Source organism: Suricata suricatta, chromosome 13 (assembly GCF_006229205.1).
Source record: "Suricata suricatta isolate VVHF042 chromosome 13, meerkat_22Aug2017_6uvM2_HiC, whole genome shotgun sequence".
In the NCBI taxonomy this organism is placed as follows: Eukaryota; Metazoa; Chordata; class Mammalia; order Carnivora; family Herpestidae; genus Suricata; species Suricata suricatta.
The window spans coordinates 80,533,612-80,551,320 of record NC_043712.1 but is presented as its reverse complement, the minus strand read 5'-3'; the positions used below and the strand labels follow the sequence as shown (position 1 = coordinate 80,551,320).

Below are 17,709 nucleotides of genomic sequence, written 5' to 3'. Positions count from 1 at the left end.
AAATAAATAAATAAATAAATAAATAAATAAACAAACAGTAAAAAAAAAAAAAGAAAAGAAAAAGAAATGGGTCAGGAGTCAGGCCAACTCAGATTCAACCCCTAGCTTCACCGCTTAACAGACATGTGAAACTGAACAAATCCTTCAACTTTTCAGTCATTGTTCTCCATTGCACAAAATGGAGAACAGCATAGAGATTATTAGGGGTGTAGGAAGGATTAAATTAAATAATATATATAAAAGTGTCTAACCCAGGGTGGCTCAGTCTGTTCAGTGCGCAACTTCAGCTCAGGTTATGATCTCACACTTCAGGACGTCAAGCCCCACGTCGGGCTCTGTGCTGACAGCTCAGGGCCTAGAGCCCACTTTGGATTCTGTGTGTCTCCATCTCTATCTGCCCCTTCCCCACTCATGCTGTGTCCCTCTCTCAAAAATAAACAAACATTAAAAAAAATTTTTTTAATGTGTCTAATCCAGTTCCTAGCACATATTGAGTGCTCAAAATTTGGAGGTTTTGGGGCCTGGGTGGCTCACTCGATTAGGCATCTGACTCTCAGTTTCAGCCTAGGTCAGGATCTCACAGTTTAATGAGCTCAAGCCCCCCACTGTTAGTGCAGAGCCTGCTTGGGATTCTCTCTCTCCCCTCCCCTACTCATTCAATCTCTATCTTTTCTCAAAATAAATAAACATAATCTTTTCTTTAATTGGAGGTCTTCTTATTTTGGAAGAAAATCAGGAGTGGAGAGGAGGATCACTATTCAAAGACCAAACCCAGGAAGATAAAAAGAGTTTTACAAGATCCCTTTGGCTATGGTTAAATCTACTAGCAATTAGCTTCCTTTTCCATTGACAAGTGAACCATAAAAGTGAATGAACTTGTGATTCTTGGGTAAAAGCACGAGTCAGAGAAGTAATTTATGTTCCAGGGACACAGTTGGCCGACAGCAAAATTATAAAGCAGGTCTGTGGTTTTCAAACACTCATGAGTGAGCTTTGAGTTCCCTCGTGAAGATGCAAAGTGGATTTCTGGGTAGGGAATCAGTTGGATATTTGTTATTTCCTTTGGTTTTCTTCTGAAACCTAATAAAACGACAGTAAAGAAATCGTTGCTTTCAGGCAGAAACCCACAGTGAAAATGAGATTAGGAGGGAAGACCAAACAAGATTTAGGAAGTTAGAAGCCATACAGACAAGAGGTAACTTATATATTTTTTGATGTTTATTTATTTTTGAGAGAGAGAGAGAGACAGCACGAGGAAAGGAGGGGCAGAGAGATAGAGGGAGGCACAGAATCCAAAGCAGACTCAGCACTCACGAGCTGTGAGATCATGACCTGAGATGATGTTGGACGCTTAGCTGACTGAGCCACCCAGGCACCTCAAGAGGTAGCTTATTAGTTCTGAGAAAGCTGACCCCTAAACTTGTCTGGAGAAAGTTAGGGAGTGCCTGATTCTATCACAGACCTCCCAAAAGGTGTGAGAATATCCGTACCTTTAGAAATTCGGGTAAAGTGGGGTTAAAAGCAGGAGGACTTGGTTTGTAAGTATATTAAAGAACCGGTTAAATCGATAGATGCCCTGTTCAATACCGTGGAGCCATTTAACTGCCTTCTCCCCTCTTCCTGTCTCTCAGAGACCAGATAAGGTCAATGGAGAGGTTCACTTTATGGGAAACACTTGGCACTTTGGGGATGGGATTCAGCCCTGTGAACAGAAAGGTGGTAGTTTCTATGAACATTTATGGGAACATTTGTACCCAAGTCAATGCAGAGGTCTTTTGCCTCCATTCTGATGCCAGAACGCTGGAGATCAGCGTGTTGTCTGCGGTATGTGACCGGCTGGAGAGGGAAGCCATAATGGGACAGACACCAAGAACCCCCCAACCGAACAGCCCAGCCAGAGCACCTGACACTGGAAGCCAGCAGTCAAGGAGGTTCACCCCTGGGACCCCAACTTCCACGAAACGTTTTGAGTACCTCCGTCCTAAATTTGAGTAGCCAACCAAAAATTATCAGACATTTAAGGAAACCCACCAAGACGAAAGAGTAGAACAGATCTTTGGGAATCTCTTAAAAAGAAACAAAGAGTTTTATTCAAGCCCCACGTAGGATGACTGCCCAGGAAACATGCTCTTCCCAGGGAAGAAAGTGTTCTGAAGAATGAAAAGTTTTATAGGGTTATGTACTTTTTCACATTTTGTAAAAGCTCAGGAGATTATAAGTTACCACACAGGCAGGAATCACAAGATTTGATGTCAAGGGAGCAGGGGCACTGATGGGTGTCTGAGGGAGAAGATGGTTTCCTTTGGGTGCTTGTAAGGCTGACTTACGGTGTCGGTTTGGCAGGCCAGAAGGCACGCTTTGGGTTGAAACAAAGTTTACGTACAATTATACTCACTCACAGAGAAATCTAGAATGCCTTCCTTTACAAATCAGGGCTTTATGAGAACTTTAGTGAGGGTTTTGTTTTTTTTTTCCCTCTCATCAGAAGTTGGAAGCCAGGGTGCCTGGGCAGCTCAGTCAGTTAAGCATCTGACTTAGGCTCAGGTCATGAGTTCGAGCCCCACTTCAGGTGAACATGAGCCCTGGGTGAGCCCTGCTTCTCTCCCTCTCTCCTTCTCTCTCTGCCCCTCACTCCCATGTGCCTTCTCTCTTTCTCAAAAAAACAAAACAAAACAAAAGGTGGAGACCAGAAAAAATAAACAAAACCAAGTTGGAAGAAAGCAAAACTCTAATGGGATCAGCCTTATCATCTTATCAGATGGATAAGTGGTGATTTTGCACCCAGGACACAAGAATATTATGTAATTTTTAAAAGAACTTTCATAGAATTAAAGGGGGCTTTGGGAAATTAAAAATATACATGATAGCAGAATTTAAAAATTCAGAGTGGAGTTCCTGAGTGGCTCAGTTGTTAACCATCCAGCCATCAGTTTTGGCTCAGGTCATAATCTAAAAGTTCATGGGTTGGAGCCCTGTGTCAGGCTCTGCATTGAAAGTGCAGAGCCTACTTGGGACTCTTTCTCTCTCTCTGCCTCCCCTCTGCTCAAGTTCTCTCTCTCTCTCTCTCTCTCTCTCTTAATATAAATAAATAAACTTTAAAAAAATTTCGGAGAAAGTCTGCATGAGAAAGTTGAGCGAACCTCCAAGAAAGTAGAGCAAAAACAAAGAAATGGAAAAAGAGAGTTGAAAAAAAAATTAGAAGACCAGACTAAGAAATTCAAAAGCTACATTAGAGGAGTTTCATAATGAGAGACAGAGAAAACCAAAGGAAGGAAACCATCAACAAAATTATTCCAGAGAGAGGACATGAGTTTGCAGATTGTAAGAGCTACTGGGTGCCCAGATAATAGATGAAATTAGACACACCCCAAGGCATTATTGTGCCATTTCCAAACACTGTGCATTTGTTTGCTGGATTTCATACAATGTACCACAGGGTGGGAGGCCCAAATAATAGAAATTCATCATCTCACAGTTTTAGAGGCTGAAAGTCCAAGATCAAGATGTTACAGACCTCAGGATAGATGGTTTTTAAGAATGTGAAATTAAGAGACTCCTGGCTGGCTCAGTCAGTTGGGGATCCGATGTCGACTCAGGTCATGATCTCACAGTTCGTGGGTTCGAGCCCCACATCTGACTGTGCTGACAGCTCAGAGCCTGGAGCCAGATTCTGTGTCTCCCTCTCCCTCTGCCCCTCCCCTGCTCATGCTCTGTCTCTCTCTCTCTCTCTCTGTCTCAAAAATAAATAAACATTAAAAAATAATGTGAAATTAAAAGATCCCTGATCTATTTATATTCCTATATAAGAGTTTGAGATGAATTAGTGATAAGTATGCAACAGGAAGAAAATAAAACTACAAAAACAGAAACAAGAGAAGTATCAGTTTTAGGGAAAATGAAAAGTTGAGTAGGAAACAATATACAGGGTACCAGGAAGCTCCACTGTAAATGTCCAATAATGTTAAAATAACTATTAATCTAAGCAAGACAAATAAATACGTTGGAAGTGTGGGGAGATAGAAATAGTGGTGTGTCTTGGGTGTGCTCTGGGTAGGTGAGGTCAGAAAAAGAGTTAAATTTTCCCATGTACAGATCTGTGGTTGTGTCAAAAAAAAGTCCTTAATCTGCACACTTGAGATGAATGAGACTTAATCTGTTGGTTGTGGCTCAGGTACAAACAAAAACCAACACCCACAACGGTGACTCGGGTTTAAACCTTCGATAGCAAACACAAATGCCCAATGGGCATTAACTAAGCGACGCTGTCTTGGTAAGATTGGATGGGGAATTAGTGGAGATGCAACAAGCTGAAGGGCACAGGTGCTGTTCTGCAAGCGGACCGCCCCTATGGAGCTCCAGTTATAAAGACATGTATCACCGAGTGCCTGGGTGGCTCAGTCAGTTAAGCACTCGACTCTTGGTTTCAGCTCAGGTCATGATCTCTCGGTTCATGGAATCCATCCCTGCATCCGGTTCTTCAGTGACAGTGCAGAGCCTGCTTCAGATTTTCTCTTTCCTTCTTTCTCTGCCCCTCCCCCTGCTTCTGCATTCTTTCTCTTTCTCAAAATAAATAAGGAAACTTTAAAAAATAAATTTTGAAAAAACATATCACAAAATTTAAGGATGTTTATCAGAGAAGCCACATAGATATGGGGTTCCTGGGTGGCTCAGTCAGTTAATCATGTGACTTTGGCTTAGGTCATGATCTCACAGTTCGTGGGTTCAAGCCCGGCTTCAGGCTCTATGCTGACAGCTCAGAGCCTGGAGCCTGCTTTGGATTCTGTGTCTCCGCTCTTTCTGACCCTCCCTCACTCATGCTCACTATCTCTCTCTCTCTCTCTCTCTCTCTCTCTCTCAAAAATAAACATTAAAAAAAAGAGAGAGAGAAGCCCGATAGATAAGTTCTCAGAAATGTAAATGTCCTGATTTTTAAAACATTGCTTTATGAAAAAACATAGCTGTGGGCCATATTTGGCTCATATACTACCAATGAAACCAATGAAGCTTTATCATCCTCTCTTGGAGGGCGTGGGAGAGACCTAATATCCCTGAAATTATATTACACTGGGTTAGTAAGATTGGCTCCAGATGAAAATCATTTTAAACAGCAAACCAAGGAGCGAAGACCTATAAAACTAACAAGCCAGAACAAAACAAAACAAAGAAACAAAACCTCTGGACCTTAACATTTTCCCAAGGCACATTGATGTGATAAAATCAGAATTACTTAGTGTTTATAAGATATCAAAGAATATGCCTTTGACTTCACAGTCAGAGAGATAATTTAATTGGGATGACATTTACAAATTTCCTGGAGATCTAAACAACTGGATCATGTAGGCCCTACTGATGTGTAGAATATCCGAAGTCCATTTTCAGTCTGATGTCAATAAATGACTCATCATTTCTCTTGACTTCCAGGCTTCTCAGCGTTCTGTGTCGCTGTGTGTACCAAACAATGTGTTAGACTTAAGTCTCATTCCTACAGTGTCTGTGTCTGTTAGTGTGCAGATGAACAAGGGGAAAAATCAAGCAAATAAGTGAGAAAAAAAATTTTGTATCATATAAATAAGAACAGAAAGTACATCAATGGTTGCCTGAGGCCCAAGGGAGAGAAAGGCAGGTTTGGGGGTGATGAAAGTGTTCTAAAACCAGATCCTAGGGATTGTTGCACAACTGTATAAATGAATTAAAACTCTTGAATTATACACTTAGAGTGGGAGAATTTTATGCTAGAAAAATTATACCTTAATAAAACTGCAATTTTATTTTATTTATTTTTAAATTTTTATTTATTTATTTTTCTTACATTTATTTATTTTTGAAAGACAGACATATGCAGAGCACAAGTGGGGGAGGGGCAGAGACAGAATGAAACAGAATTTGAAGCAGGCTCCAGGCTCTGAGCTGTCAGCACAGACCCTGACATGGGGCTCGAACCCATGAACGGTGAGATCATGATCTGAGCTGAAGACAGATGCTTAACCGACTGAGCCCCCCAGGTGCCCCTAAAGCTGTAATTTTAAAAAAGAATAATAGATGATAAAATTAGTGGGCTAAAAGATGATGAAAAATAAGATATTTACATAGTCTCAAAATGTCTCCCCATTAGATATGTGTTAACTGCAATGTGGAAAATAGTGACTTTATGGTAGAGAAACTGGCAGTCACCATTTGAACCAAGTTATCAAAGTTAACATCCCCAGTAAAGGGATGTATGGATATCAGGTACCTTCTGAAGTGATGCAGAGAATTTAAATCGACTTGTGATATTCTAGCCAAATATGTATACTTGAATTTAATCCTGAGTAAGCATAAGACAAATCAGAGTTGAGGGAAATCTATAAAATGACTGACCAAGTATTCTTTGAATGTGTCAAAGTCCTGAAAGAGATAGAACGATGCCCCTGAATAAAGTACATTAAAGAGATGTAGGGGCACCTGGCTGGCTCAGGCCGTGGGGCATGCACCGCTTAGTCTTGAGGTTGTGAAGTGGAGCCTTATGTTGGGTGTACACGTGACTTAAAAACAGAAAATCATAAAAAAAAATAAAATAAAGAGATGGGATAACTAAGTGTAATGTGAGATCCTGTATTGGATTCTGGTCCAGAAAACGGATGGTAGGGAGCAACCAGCAAAATCTGCACGTTGTCTGCACATCGGTTAATAGCATGTGTCGCTCTTACTCTCCTGTTTTTGATAATTGTACTTGAAAATTTTTTTAAAAAGACAGATTAGGGGTCACAATGCAAAACTTGGCATTTTCATGCACGTTTCATGCAAACTTGCAAGTTTCATGCAAAACTTGGCAAAACAGAATCTTATGGACTCCAGAGTTTTTAGAATTCAAGGTACTGCTTTGTTTATTATATTGCTCAGTGAAGGTAATAAAGTGAATGTTGACATTCTGGTGGCCACAGAAGCACCATGCACAAAGACCACTGGCCAGGTAGGGCATAGGTCTGTGTGTGCTCCGTTTCTTCTATAATATGTTAATTTTTCTTGTCAATGTTTACTGAAAAACAGCAAGTAGCTCTCTAGGTGAGTCGATTGTTAACTTCCAAGTTACTTAATCTCCCAGAATATAACCTTTAACCTTAAGGCATGTCACGAGATTATAAACGAGTTCATTAAAGGAAATCCCCATTGTTCATTTAATCTGTGCAATATATATATTACAGGATAGTAAATGTTTTCAACTAAGCGGTATATGAATTTACCACACTCATAAATGGAAAAAACCCACCACCTTTTAGTGTAGATTTTCTTATTAAACAGAATGCTTCATTCACTCTTTTTGCCCAAAATTTTCTTGGAAGTTATTCAAAATAAAGGTGCTTTAGGGAGCCTGTGTGGCTCAGTCAGTTAAGCATCCAGGCTCAGGTCATGATCTCATAGTTTGTGAGTTCGAGCCCCACGTTGGGCTCTGTGCTGACAGCTTGGAGCCTAGAGCCTGCTTCAGATTCTGTGTCTCCCTCTCTCTCTGCCCCTCCCCTGCTTGTGCTCTGTCTCTCTCTCTCTCTCAAAAATAAACATTAAAAAAATAAAGATGCTTCTAGCAGTTTCATATGTAATACCGTGGAAAGCCTTACCTTGCCATCATATTCCAACATATGAGTGAGCCAAATTTATTTAACTATTTCCCTACACTGGAACGTTAGGGGGTTTCCAACATCTTACCTTTAAAATAACAACATTAGGGATGTCATAAATGTCTGCATGTGTATGTATGTAGAGTAAATTCCTTTTAGTAGAATTTCTAGGTCAAATACATATGCAATTAATATTTTGATAGATATTTTACAATTTGTCTTTCACAAAAAGGCTGTCAATTTATTTTTAAAAATTTATTTTTATTTTAAAAAGTTTAATTTTCAGATGAAAAATATCATAGATCCCTTCTGTAGCCAAGAATATGACACAAAGGTGTATTTGAAAAAATAGAAGATAATGTCTCCTTTATCCCATTGCCCCTCACCTGTCCTACCTCCTAGAGGTAATATGCTACTGCAATGGTCCGTGCTCTTCCAGACACATTGCTCCCACATGCAGACATCAGCATATGCATACATATAGACAGTTGATCCTTGAACAATGCAAGTTTGGCTGTAAATGTATTTTCTCTCATGCTTTTCTACACTTGATCTTTGCCAAAAGGCTGAGAAGCGATCTCTCTCATGCTTTTCTGAATACAATTTTCTTCTCTCTAGCTTATTTTATGGTGAGAATAAAGTATATAGTAAAAATACGTGTTAATTGAGTTTTTATGTAATCGGTAAGGCTTCTGGCCAACAGAGGGCTATCAGTAATTAAGTTTTGGGGGAGTTCACATTTATCTGTAGATTTTCAACAGGATGAGGTTGAAAATCCCCATTTGTTTCAAGGGGCAATTGTATATTCAAATATATTTAATTTGATCTAAATGGGAACATATTGTAAATACATTCAAAAATTTTTTGTGTATTTTTTACATGCTATTTTTAAAGTTTTTTTTTTCTTTTGGGGTAGAGGGCTTGCTTCTTCTTCCTCTTTGCATCTGCCACGCATATCACCTTCCCTATTTCCTCTTCCTCAAAGACAACCCCGTTAACAGGCTGGGTCCTAATAATTATACATCGTCACATAAATACCATTTCTATATAGACTTTGTACTTACGAGTACTTAAAGAAGTGTGCCAAAGCTTAACCTCTGCTGCCATCAACATCCCTGGCTTGTGGGATTGAGAACCTTTCATAATGAAAAACGGATCAAGTTAAAAGAAGCACCTAGCCGTGAAAGTATACAGGAAAATATTCTGTCTGTTAATACTTTCTAGCAGTGTTGCTCTGGGCTTTGAAGAGGCGAGTGATAACCAAGCCCGAAGCAGCCCTATGATCAAGACCCAATATGTAAACTCATCTTTCTGCAAACAGCAACTCAGACATGAATTTAGGCCATGAATTGTACACTGTTGCCCAAAACTCACAAACTACAATTAAATGATAAAAGTGCATATGTAAAGTTATGCATAGTAAACACACAATTCAAAATCTAAGCCTGTTATACAGTAAATACAGCACATGCATAGAGCCCCATTAATTGTAAGTAACCTAGAACTTTTGACAAGAAATGGTGAATTTAAACTTTAATATTTCATAAAAAGATAAGTGAATAAATTTATTAAGAGAAGCCAACATTTCTCAAATACCAAGCTGATATGGGATTAAGTTTGTTATCATGTGTACATGTAGTAAAGTACAAGAATACTTTCCTATATTTTTTGTAGCACCTGGGTGGCTCAGTCAGTTGAGACTCGTGACTTCAGCTCAGGTCACGATCTTGAAGTTCATGGGTTCAAGCCCTGCATCGGGCTCTGTGCTCACAGCTCAGAGCGTGGAGCCTGCTTTGGATTCTGTATCTCCCTCTCTCTCTGACCCTCCCCTGTTCACACTCTGTCTCTCTCTGAAAAATAAAGATTTAAAAAAATTTAAAAAAGAATACTTTCCTATATTCCTTGCCAATCTGTTAAGTTTACTTTTGAGCATGTTTTAGGAAGGTGTCTAATCAATTTATAGGACCCTTACAAAGATAGGGTAAAAGAGTTATAATTTATCTCTATTAAGGAATACTGTGAATGGTTAAAAATTAATGATGTAGTTCTAACTCTAGTGAGAAGGAAAATTGATCAGCATATATCAAGAGAGCAAGTTCGGGGGGCGCCTGGATGGCTCAGTCAGTTAAGCATCTGACTTCAGCTCAGGTCATGTTCTCAGGGTTGGTGAGTTCCAGCCCTGCGTCGGGCTCCGTGCTGACAGCTCAGAGCCTGGAGCCTGCTGCCGCTTCTGTGTCTCCCTCTCTTTCCTCCCGTTCCTGCTTGTGCTCTGCATCTCTCTCTCTAGAATAAATAAACATTAAAAAAAAAAAAAAAGACTATGTGGTTGAGATGTAAGTATGAAGGTGGCCAGGTGGCTTGAAAAGACATGGGACCGTGTATTTGAAACATTAAAATAATAGGAGGAAAGCAGATCAAGCTGAAAAGAATTCATGACTCTTTCATCACAAGTGAATTCATGCCTAACTGAGAGGCAGAGCTACAGGGCTCAGAAGAAACCGACTCAAAACTGGGAAGACCCGGCTTCGCTGATCGCGTCATACTTCAGTTAAGTGTCACTCAACACTCTTGGAGGGAATTTGAAGGAATAGGAAGAAAGAAGAATGAAGGTATTTTATTTTTGTATTTTTTACTCACATTTAAGAGATCATGAATAGGTGCCATGGATTCTGGCTTCTCTCTAAAACTATGAAAGTTAGAAAGTAAAATGAAAGCCACAAATGTCATTTTTAAATGTCCATTGACAAGAAAAGAGGATATTATTTAGACAGTCTCCTAAACCATTACAACACGATCATTGCATGACCTTGTTTTTTTTTTCAGTGTTGCTCCACATCCGTTCCTTGCCTGGTGGTATATTTTAGAGAGAGCAGGGAGCGCTCAGGTTGACCAGCTAGGAGGACTTGAATAGGTGTTCTTGTGTGTGAGTGTGAAATTGATTTATAAGTGACTAGGCTCTCATCAAGCCTTATTAACAGTATGCTTGACCAGACTATGACGATGAATTCAAGTAATATTACTGGCAGCCTTTGAAATGCAAGTCATACTAAAAACACCAAAATGGACCCATTTCACTTGCCAGCCACTATAGCATTCTGGGGAAAGAATATTATTTTATGTCCTTAGAGGAGTTTTATGTCTAAACAGAGGGCTATATGATATTTGAATATTCTGATATTCTAAACTAAAGCTTTCACAAGAATTAAAGCCATTGGGGGGCTCCTGGGGGGCTCAGGTGGTTGAGCCTCTGGCTTCGGCTCAGTCATGATCTCGCGGTTTGTAGACTGGAGTCCCCTGTGTCAGGCTCTGTGCTGTCAGCTAGCTCAGAGCCTGGAAGCTGTCTTCAGATTCTGTGTCTCCCTCTCTCTCTGACCCTTCCCTGCTCTCTCTCTCTCTCTCTCTCTCTCTCAAATATAAATAAAACATTAAAAACAAATTTAAAAACAAAGAATTAAAGCCATGGGGTTCTAGCCTTTCAGAGACATTCCCACTAAGTTCATGTGCACCTAGTGAAAAGTAGCGCATGAATCGATAAATATCAAGTGGTTAAGAAATTTTTTGTTTGTTGTTTACCAGCCACAGCTAGGTAAGAGGAACTGGGTTATTGTTGAAACCCTAAGTTTCCTTTCCTCTCAACTATAGTTATTGCTGGCTGTGTTCTTTCCTTTGCAGGAAGTTGCAAAATGAGAGAAGAAAAAAAAAAAGAAAGAAAAGCAAAACCAAGCTGGCATTATTTTTAGCTTTTCTCTGATTTGGGTATAGCTGCCCTCCTTCCATTTTCTCATGGAAACTCTCATTACTGTTTAAAGGAGTAAAATGAGGCAAAGCCAGGAGTGGGGAGCTGTGCCAAAGGACTTAAGGCAGGGCGGGCTATTTCCATGAAGCTGACTTGCAGGATTCCGGCCAGAGAGCTGCTCTGCTCCAATGCAAGCGGGCTCCCGCCGTTAGGCACACTCGAGTGCTGCCTAAATCGGGTCTTTCTGAGACCAGGTATCAGTTTTCTTGGAAAAACAGTTGAAGCTTCTCAGCTTTGGACCTTCCTCTGAATATTAATATGGTGGTAACAGTGGTACCTAGCTCTTTGCGGGCAAGGGTTTGCTGCAATGGTGAATGATTTATAAACCGAGCTTAAAATAGCAAGGAAGCAAGGATGCTATTAAAAAATAGCAGTAAAGAAATAAAAAATAACAAGGATGACCTCCTTTTGCAAAATTTCATTTAATACAGCTTAACAAGGCAGCACCTACTAGCTTAGATCTGTAGTTGGTGACCTGGGCTCACTGCCTCTTTGGGTACTGTCTGCAAGCTCAGAATGAGAGAATAGTATTTCATATGAAATAGTATTTAATGACATATGGAAATTAGATCAAGCTCAAATTTCCAAATTTGCAGAAATTCGTTCTCTCTTACTATATAAGTACCTACATAATATCCTTGAATTTTGCTGTTGACCTGTAAAACTTAGGATATTTACTACCTGGCCCTTTACAGAACATGTTTGCAGATCCTGGTTTAGAAGAGCATGGAATCGAGCGTCAGGCAAATCTGGATCGAGTCCCAGGGCTGTCATTTACTGTATGATCTTGAGCAAGATATTTAACTTTTCTAAGGCTTAGTTTCCTTGTCTATAAAATGGGCATACAGATACAGATATCCTGTTGAGTTAAATGAGATAATGCGTTTAATGTGCCTAACACAACGCCTATCAGATAGTAAGGGAGCCACACATTGCTATTATTGTCATTATTGTTGTTTTACCACAAAGCTACTGAAAACTAAATAAAATTGTAAAGTAGAGGAAATTTTAACATTACATTTGAAGATGTACTAGATTCTACAACATTCTTCTTCTTGTGCTTCTTCTTCTTCTAAAAGGCATTTGGGATTAAACAGCAAAAACAAAGCCTCACTCATAACAGAATGGATAAAAGCAGAAAGCCCTGTGTTAAGACAGAAGTAAAAACAGTCACACATGTAGGGAGATCTGAGATCCAAGCCGTGTATCTGAATGTATCAAAACCCTCTCCTCTTCAGACACGTGCTTGTCAAATTTTGAAAAGTTAATAAAGTAGTGAGATAGAGCCCCGTGTTGGGCTCCACACGGGCTGCTTGGGAGTTTCTCTCTGCCCCTCCCCTGCTCATGTGCACCTGCTCTCTCTCAAAAACAAGTAAAGAAACATTAAAAAAAAATAAAGATAGCAGTCTTATTGAGATAAAATTCACAAACCATACAATACACTTATGTGAAGTATACAATTCAATGTTGGGGTTTTTTTTTTGTATTTTCAGAGTTGTGCTACCATCATCGCAATTAATTTTAGAACATTTTCATCACCCCCAATATGTACACATTGGCAGTCACTTCCCTCAGCCCCCCAGGCGCTGGTAACAACTTAATCTAGTTTCTGTTTCCATAGACTTGCTTACTCTGCACATCTCACATAAATGGAATCATACAAGACGTGTGTTTTGTGCCTTCTTTCACTTAGCATAATGCTTTTTCCATCTTATAGCAGGTACTTCAATCCTCTTCATTGTGAGATAATTTTCACTGCACGGATATACCACATTTTGTTTACTGATTCATCCAGTGATAAACAACTGGAGTGTCTTTAACCTGTGATCCTTGTGCTGTGTAGAACTCCTTCTGCTCTGACCGACGCTATATACTGTCAGCAATATTTGCCAGTCCCCTCGACTCAGCTTGCCTTGTTGGGCCCGGGTTGTTCTCGGTGAGATCAGAAATGGTAGTATAACCTTCTGTCAGAGCCCTGTAAGGGAATGAGAAACGTGAAAGGGCAGGTGGTCAGGGCTGTCACACTCCTGGTCAGGCAGTAATGCAGTGCCGAAGGGCCACTGAATGCTGTTCCTAGAGCAAAACCTGGAAATAATTGAGAAGAAATGAATGGATAAATTGCTATTTAGCCACAACTGAAAAGTTGAAAATATAGAGAAACCTGGGAGATCACATACTATATGATACTCTTTTTATGAAGTTCAAAAGACAAGCAAAAATTAAACAACATTTTGTCTGTGTACCTATATATATGTTAAAATTGAAAAGAAAGGGGGGAATGATCAGTCACCCCAAACCAATTCATGCCCATGGTTACTTAGGGGAGAGACAGAGCATTGGAATAGAATACTGGCCCCATATAGGTAGATATACCTTATTGGTAATGTTCTTGGGCTAGGGATGAGGTCAAAGTAGTTCATTATAGACATATAACTATAAAGGAGGGCTATTTATGGATTAATGATGAGAATGTCATGAACCAAAGAACACAATAAATGAACCCAGGTTACCTGAATCCAAATAAAAAATGAAAAAGAAAAATCAATCAACCAATCAATCAATCAATCAAAGCAGTGCATGTACATTGTTAAAATTTGGATACACATGTAAAATATGTAATTATAAAAAAAGTTTCACTGGTTATCCCTTTAGGTAGAAACATTACCATTAATATAGTAGTATTATAGCTCCTCGTTCTTTCCCCTATGAATTACAAATTTTTAATGATGCCAAGAAAATGTCAAGTTGATAAAGTCTCTTCTCTACGGGGACAGTTTAGGTCGGGCTACCTACTCTCCTATCCTACCGCCCAGGCCTGGGTCGAGGCGGGAGCCCTAACAGCTCCGCCCCGCTTCGCTCAGGTTCGGAGAGCACGCCCGGGGGGTGTGCCCAACTCCTCTGGGGGCGTGGCTAAGAGGCGAGGCGGTCCCCGGCGGGGCCCAGGTGATCGGGGCGGGACTGGGAGGAGCCACGCGTCGCGGCGTAATGACGTCAAGGACGCGCCCGGCGTGGCGTAGCCGGCGTGCGCGGCTGCTTTTCGGTGTTTGGGTCCCTGCTCTCGGGCCGAGGGAGAGGCGAGCGCTGCGTTCGGCCGGGATGTTTCCGGCCGCAGGAGCCGTGGATGAAGAAGAGGAGCAGGCGGAGGAGGACTGTCCCGAATTGGTCCCCATTGAGACGAAGCTAAGAGAGGAGGAGGAAAAGTCTGGCCCCGGCGCTAAGATCCCAGTCACAATTATCACCGGGTATTTAGGTAACTAACCATCCCGGTCGGAAAATGCCGTGAACGTAGCCTGGGGTTTGGGGGACTGGCGGTGCCTCCTCACCTTAGGCATCTGGGCAGATAGCAGAGTTCTCTGAGGTAGGGGCGGGGTCCCTTGCCCCCTGTATGGGTTGCTTCTCATCTCGGGGCTCAGGGATGCCCGGACCCCTTGCACTGGGGCCACATTGATCACGTGAGCTTGAAAGTTAACCTCGCGTTTTGAAGCTAGTTCTGGCTTTGCACGTAGCGGCCTGGACCCGCCCCCTAATTTCCATATGACAGCTAACAAGTTATCTTACCTTTCTGAAGCTCGTCAACCGCACTTGAAAGTGGACCTGTCATCAGTCACCTGTTTGGGTTTGTTTACTCATCTGCAAAACGGGGCAGGAAACACCTACCTTAGAAGTCTGTTACCATTAAAGCGGGCCCTGTCTGTAAAATGCCCGGCCCACAAGGGTGTTCTAGAGTCCCCTTCCACCTCGAGCCAATCCCTTCCAGCTATTCGTGGCGACGAATCCTATCTCAGACTTTTATTTATTTATTTATTTGAGGTCTGTTTGCAAAGCACTCTTGGAGAAAGAGTAAGAATACAATCTCAACCCTCCGAGACTTGTATTTCTCAAGCTGTGGACATTCAGGAGTGCACAGAGACCCTTAGTTCATAGGTGTGCGGACGGACACTTTCCTGAAGGACAGTTTGTGTATAAGCTTGTGGTCCTGTATTGGAAGCGTCAGAAGAGTATTATTTTAAACCCTGACAGTTTAATAGAAGGGCTAGTGTAAATACAGGAGCGTATTAAGTGTGTGGGGAAAGGTAAGAACTGTAAATAAAGCCAAGCCATTTGGGGTAGATGATAATACCATTCCCAGACCCGAGGACCTTTTACATAGAAATAAGGATTAAACCTCTGGTGGGTGTGTTTATTTATATATGTTTTAAGCTTTGTAGACTAAGTTTATTCTCCTTTTGAGTCAGGACTAATTTTATAAAGGAATTTATTTTTGGTGTTTCCCCACTGTTTTTCAGGGGCTCCTCTACCAAGAAGTTAGGCACTTTCCTTGTCTGAGGTGGTATGGTTCAGACTTGCTTGCCCCTCTGGCCTTCCCCATTTTGCTCCTCTGTAGGTCAGGACTGAGCATGGGAGGTCATGGTCTGGGCTGAGGAACAGGACTTAGCTGACAACCTCGTTGAGGAATATGGGGGATACAGCTTCACTGCTTATTCTTGCCCATTTCCTCTCCCTTTTTTTTTTAATAAAATTCTTTTCCTGCTTTTATTTATTTTTGAGAGACAGAGAGAGACAGCATGAGCAGAGGAGGGTCAGAGAGAGAGGGAGACACAGAATCTGAAGCAGGTTCCAGGCTGTGAGCTAGCTGTCAGCACAGGGTCTGACGCGGGGCTCGAACCCATGAACCATGAGATCATGACCTGAGCTGAAGCCGGTTGCTCCCAGGTGCCCCCCATTTTCCCTTTTTTGAAACATCACATTTTTCTTCTGATACCTCCACCTACGTCTCTGGCCTTTCCTTTTTAAATTTTTTTCCCACCTCTGTCCATCCTTTTAACTTCACACTCCATGTCAGTCCTGATGCCCCACAGACATCTCAAATTCAGCATGTCCAAAACCTCCCATGATTTGCCCTCCGGTTCTCCTGCTCCTGTGATTCCAATGACCTGGAATACTCTAGAAGTTTTCTGATTCGTCTTGTGTCATGTTTCCTTTTAATATATTCTCTGTACTTGAGCCTTAATCATCTTTATAAATGTCCACTGATTTCGTTACACCCGTCTGTGGTTTACATTTGGTTTACAGTTCAAATTCCTCAACATGAAGCAGAAGGTCCTGTATGATTCAGCTCTTGACAGCCTTTCTGGCCTTCAGAACTGTGGCCCAGGCACACTGAACTACTTTTACTTATAAAGGTGCTGCGTATTTTAGCCCTGGAAGACTTTTCTTTTTTGTTGCTCCTCAGGCTGGACGTCCCTCTTAGGTGCCTCCTAACGTCTTGTACGTCTGCTATCCACTGAAAATCCTGTGACCGAGTTACCTCCTCATTGATCAGAATTCCCTTCCACCTCCCACTCTCTTAGTGTTTGTAAGCCTTGTGAAGGTAGAGACGGGGCACTCGGGTGGCTCAGTCGGTTAAGCGTCCGGCTCAGGGCATGATCTCACGGTTCGTGGGTTCGAGCCCCGCGTCAGGCTCTGTGCTGACAGCTGGCTCAGAGTCTGAAGCCTGCTTTGTATTCTTTATCTCCCTCTCTCTCTGAACCTCCCCTGCTCCCGCTATCTCTGTCTGTCTCTCAAAAATAAATTAAGAACATACAAAAAAAATTAAAAAAACAAAAAGAAAGTAGAGACAGTTCATCTTGGTTTTGTGCCCTTTTCACCAAGGCCCAGCACAACATCTGGCCCATGGAAGACTTAAAAAAAATTTTTTTTCAATGTTTACTTATATTTGAGAGACAGAGAGCACATGACCATGAGTGGGAGAAGGGTAGAGAGAGGAGACTCAGAATCTGAAGCAGGCTCCAGGCTCTGAGCTGTCAGCACAGAGCCCTACGCGGGGCTTGAACTCACGAACTTTGAGATGCTGACCTGAGCCAAAGTTAGATGCTTGACCGACTGAGCCATTCAGGCACCCCTGTAGTAGACTTGAATGAGTGAACTGTGCCTTATAGTCTCCTGCTTCATAACACGGCTTATTATTAAATGCTAGTAAATCTATTAGAAATTCTCTAACATCCATCTCTTCCTTTCCATTTTCACTGCCACTCCCTAGTGCTACACTCATGTTCAGGGTCTCTGTCTCACACTAGGACTGGCTCTAAGAATTTCTTCATTGCCGCCCTGCCTCCTTAAGCTCTGTCCCTTTCAGTCTATACTTTTTTTTTTAAATTTTTTTTAATGCTTTATTTATTTTTGATACAGAGAGAGACAGAGCATGAGAGGGGGAGGGTCAGAGAGAGAAGGAGACACAGAACTGGAAGCAGGCTCCAGGCTCTGAGCTAGCTGTCAGCACAGAGCCTGACACAGGGCTCAAACCCACGAACGTGAGATCTG

At 41.5% G+C, this 17,709-nt stretch overlaps 1 protein-coding gene and 2 long non-coding RNA genes across 5 annotated transcripts in view; 1 reads left to right on the top strand and 2 right to left on the bottom strand.

Moving 5' to 3' along the window:
- Positions 1-5,297: 5,297 nt before the first annotated feature.
- LOC115276513 lies at positions 5,298-10,348 on the bottom strand. The gene is made up of 3 exons (XR_003901974.1): positions 10,230-10,348; positions 8,657-8,728; positions 5,298-5,497 (listed from the first exon to the last, which is right to left on the bottom strand). It is a non-coding gene; the product is annotated as an uncharacterized LOC115276513 (long non-coding RNA).
- Positions 10,349-12,831: 2,483 nt separating this feature from the next.
- On the bottom strand, positions 12,832-14,852 carry LOC115275688. The gene is made up of 2 exons (XR_003901693.1): positions 14,712-14,852; positions 12,832-13,363 (listed from the first exon to the last, which is right to left on the bottom strand). It is a non-coding gene; the product is annotated as an uncharacterized LOC115275688 (long non-coding RNA).
- Positions 14,379-17,709, top strand: part of LOC115275687 (COBW domain-containing protein 1) — a 52,744-nt gene continuing 49,413 nt past the window's right edge. For 2 of the 3 annotated variants that reach the window (XM_029919389.1, XM_029919388.1), the window contains exon 1: positions 14,379-14,638. In XM_029919389.1, the coding sequence (XP_029775249.1) occupies positions 14,485-14,638 (154 nt within the window). In that variant the 5' untranslated portion in view covers positions 14,379-14,484. The remainder of the gene's footprint in view (positions 14,639-17,709) is intronic. The other variant, XM_029919387.1, reaches the window with a different exon arrangement.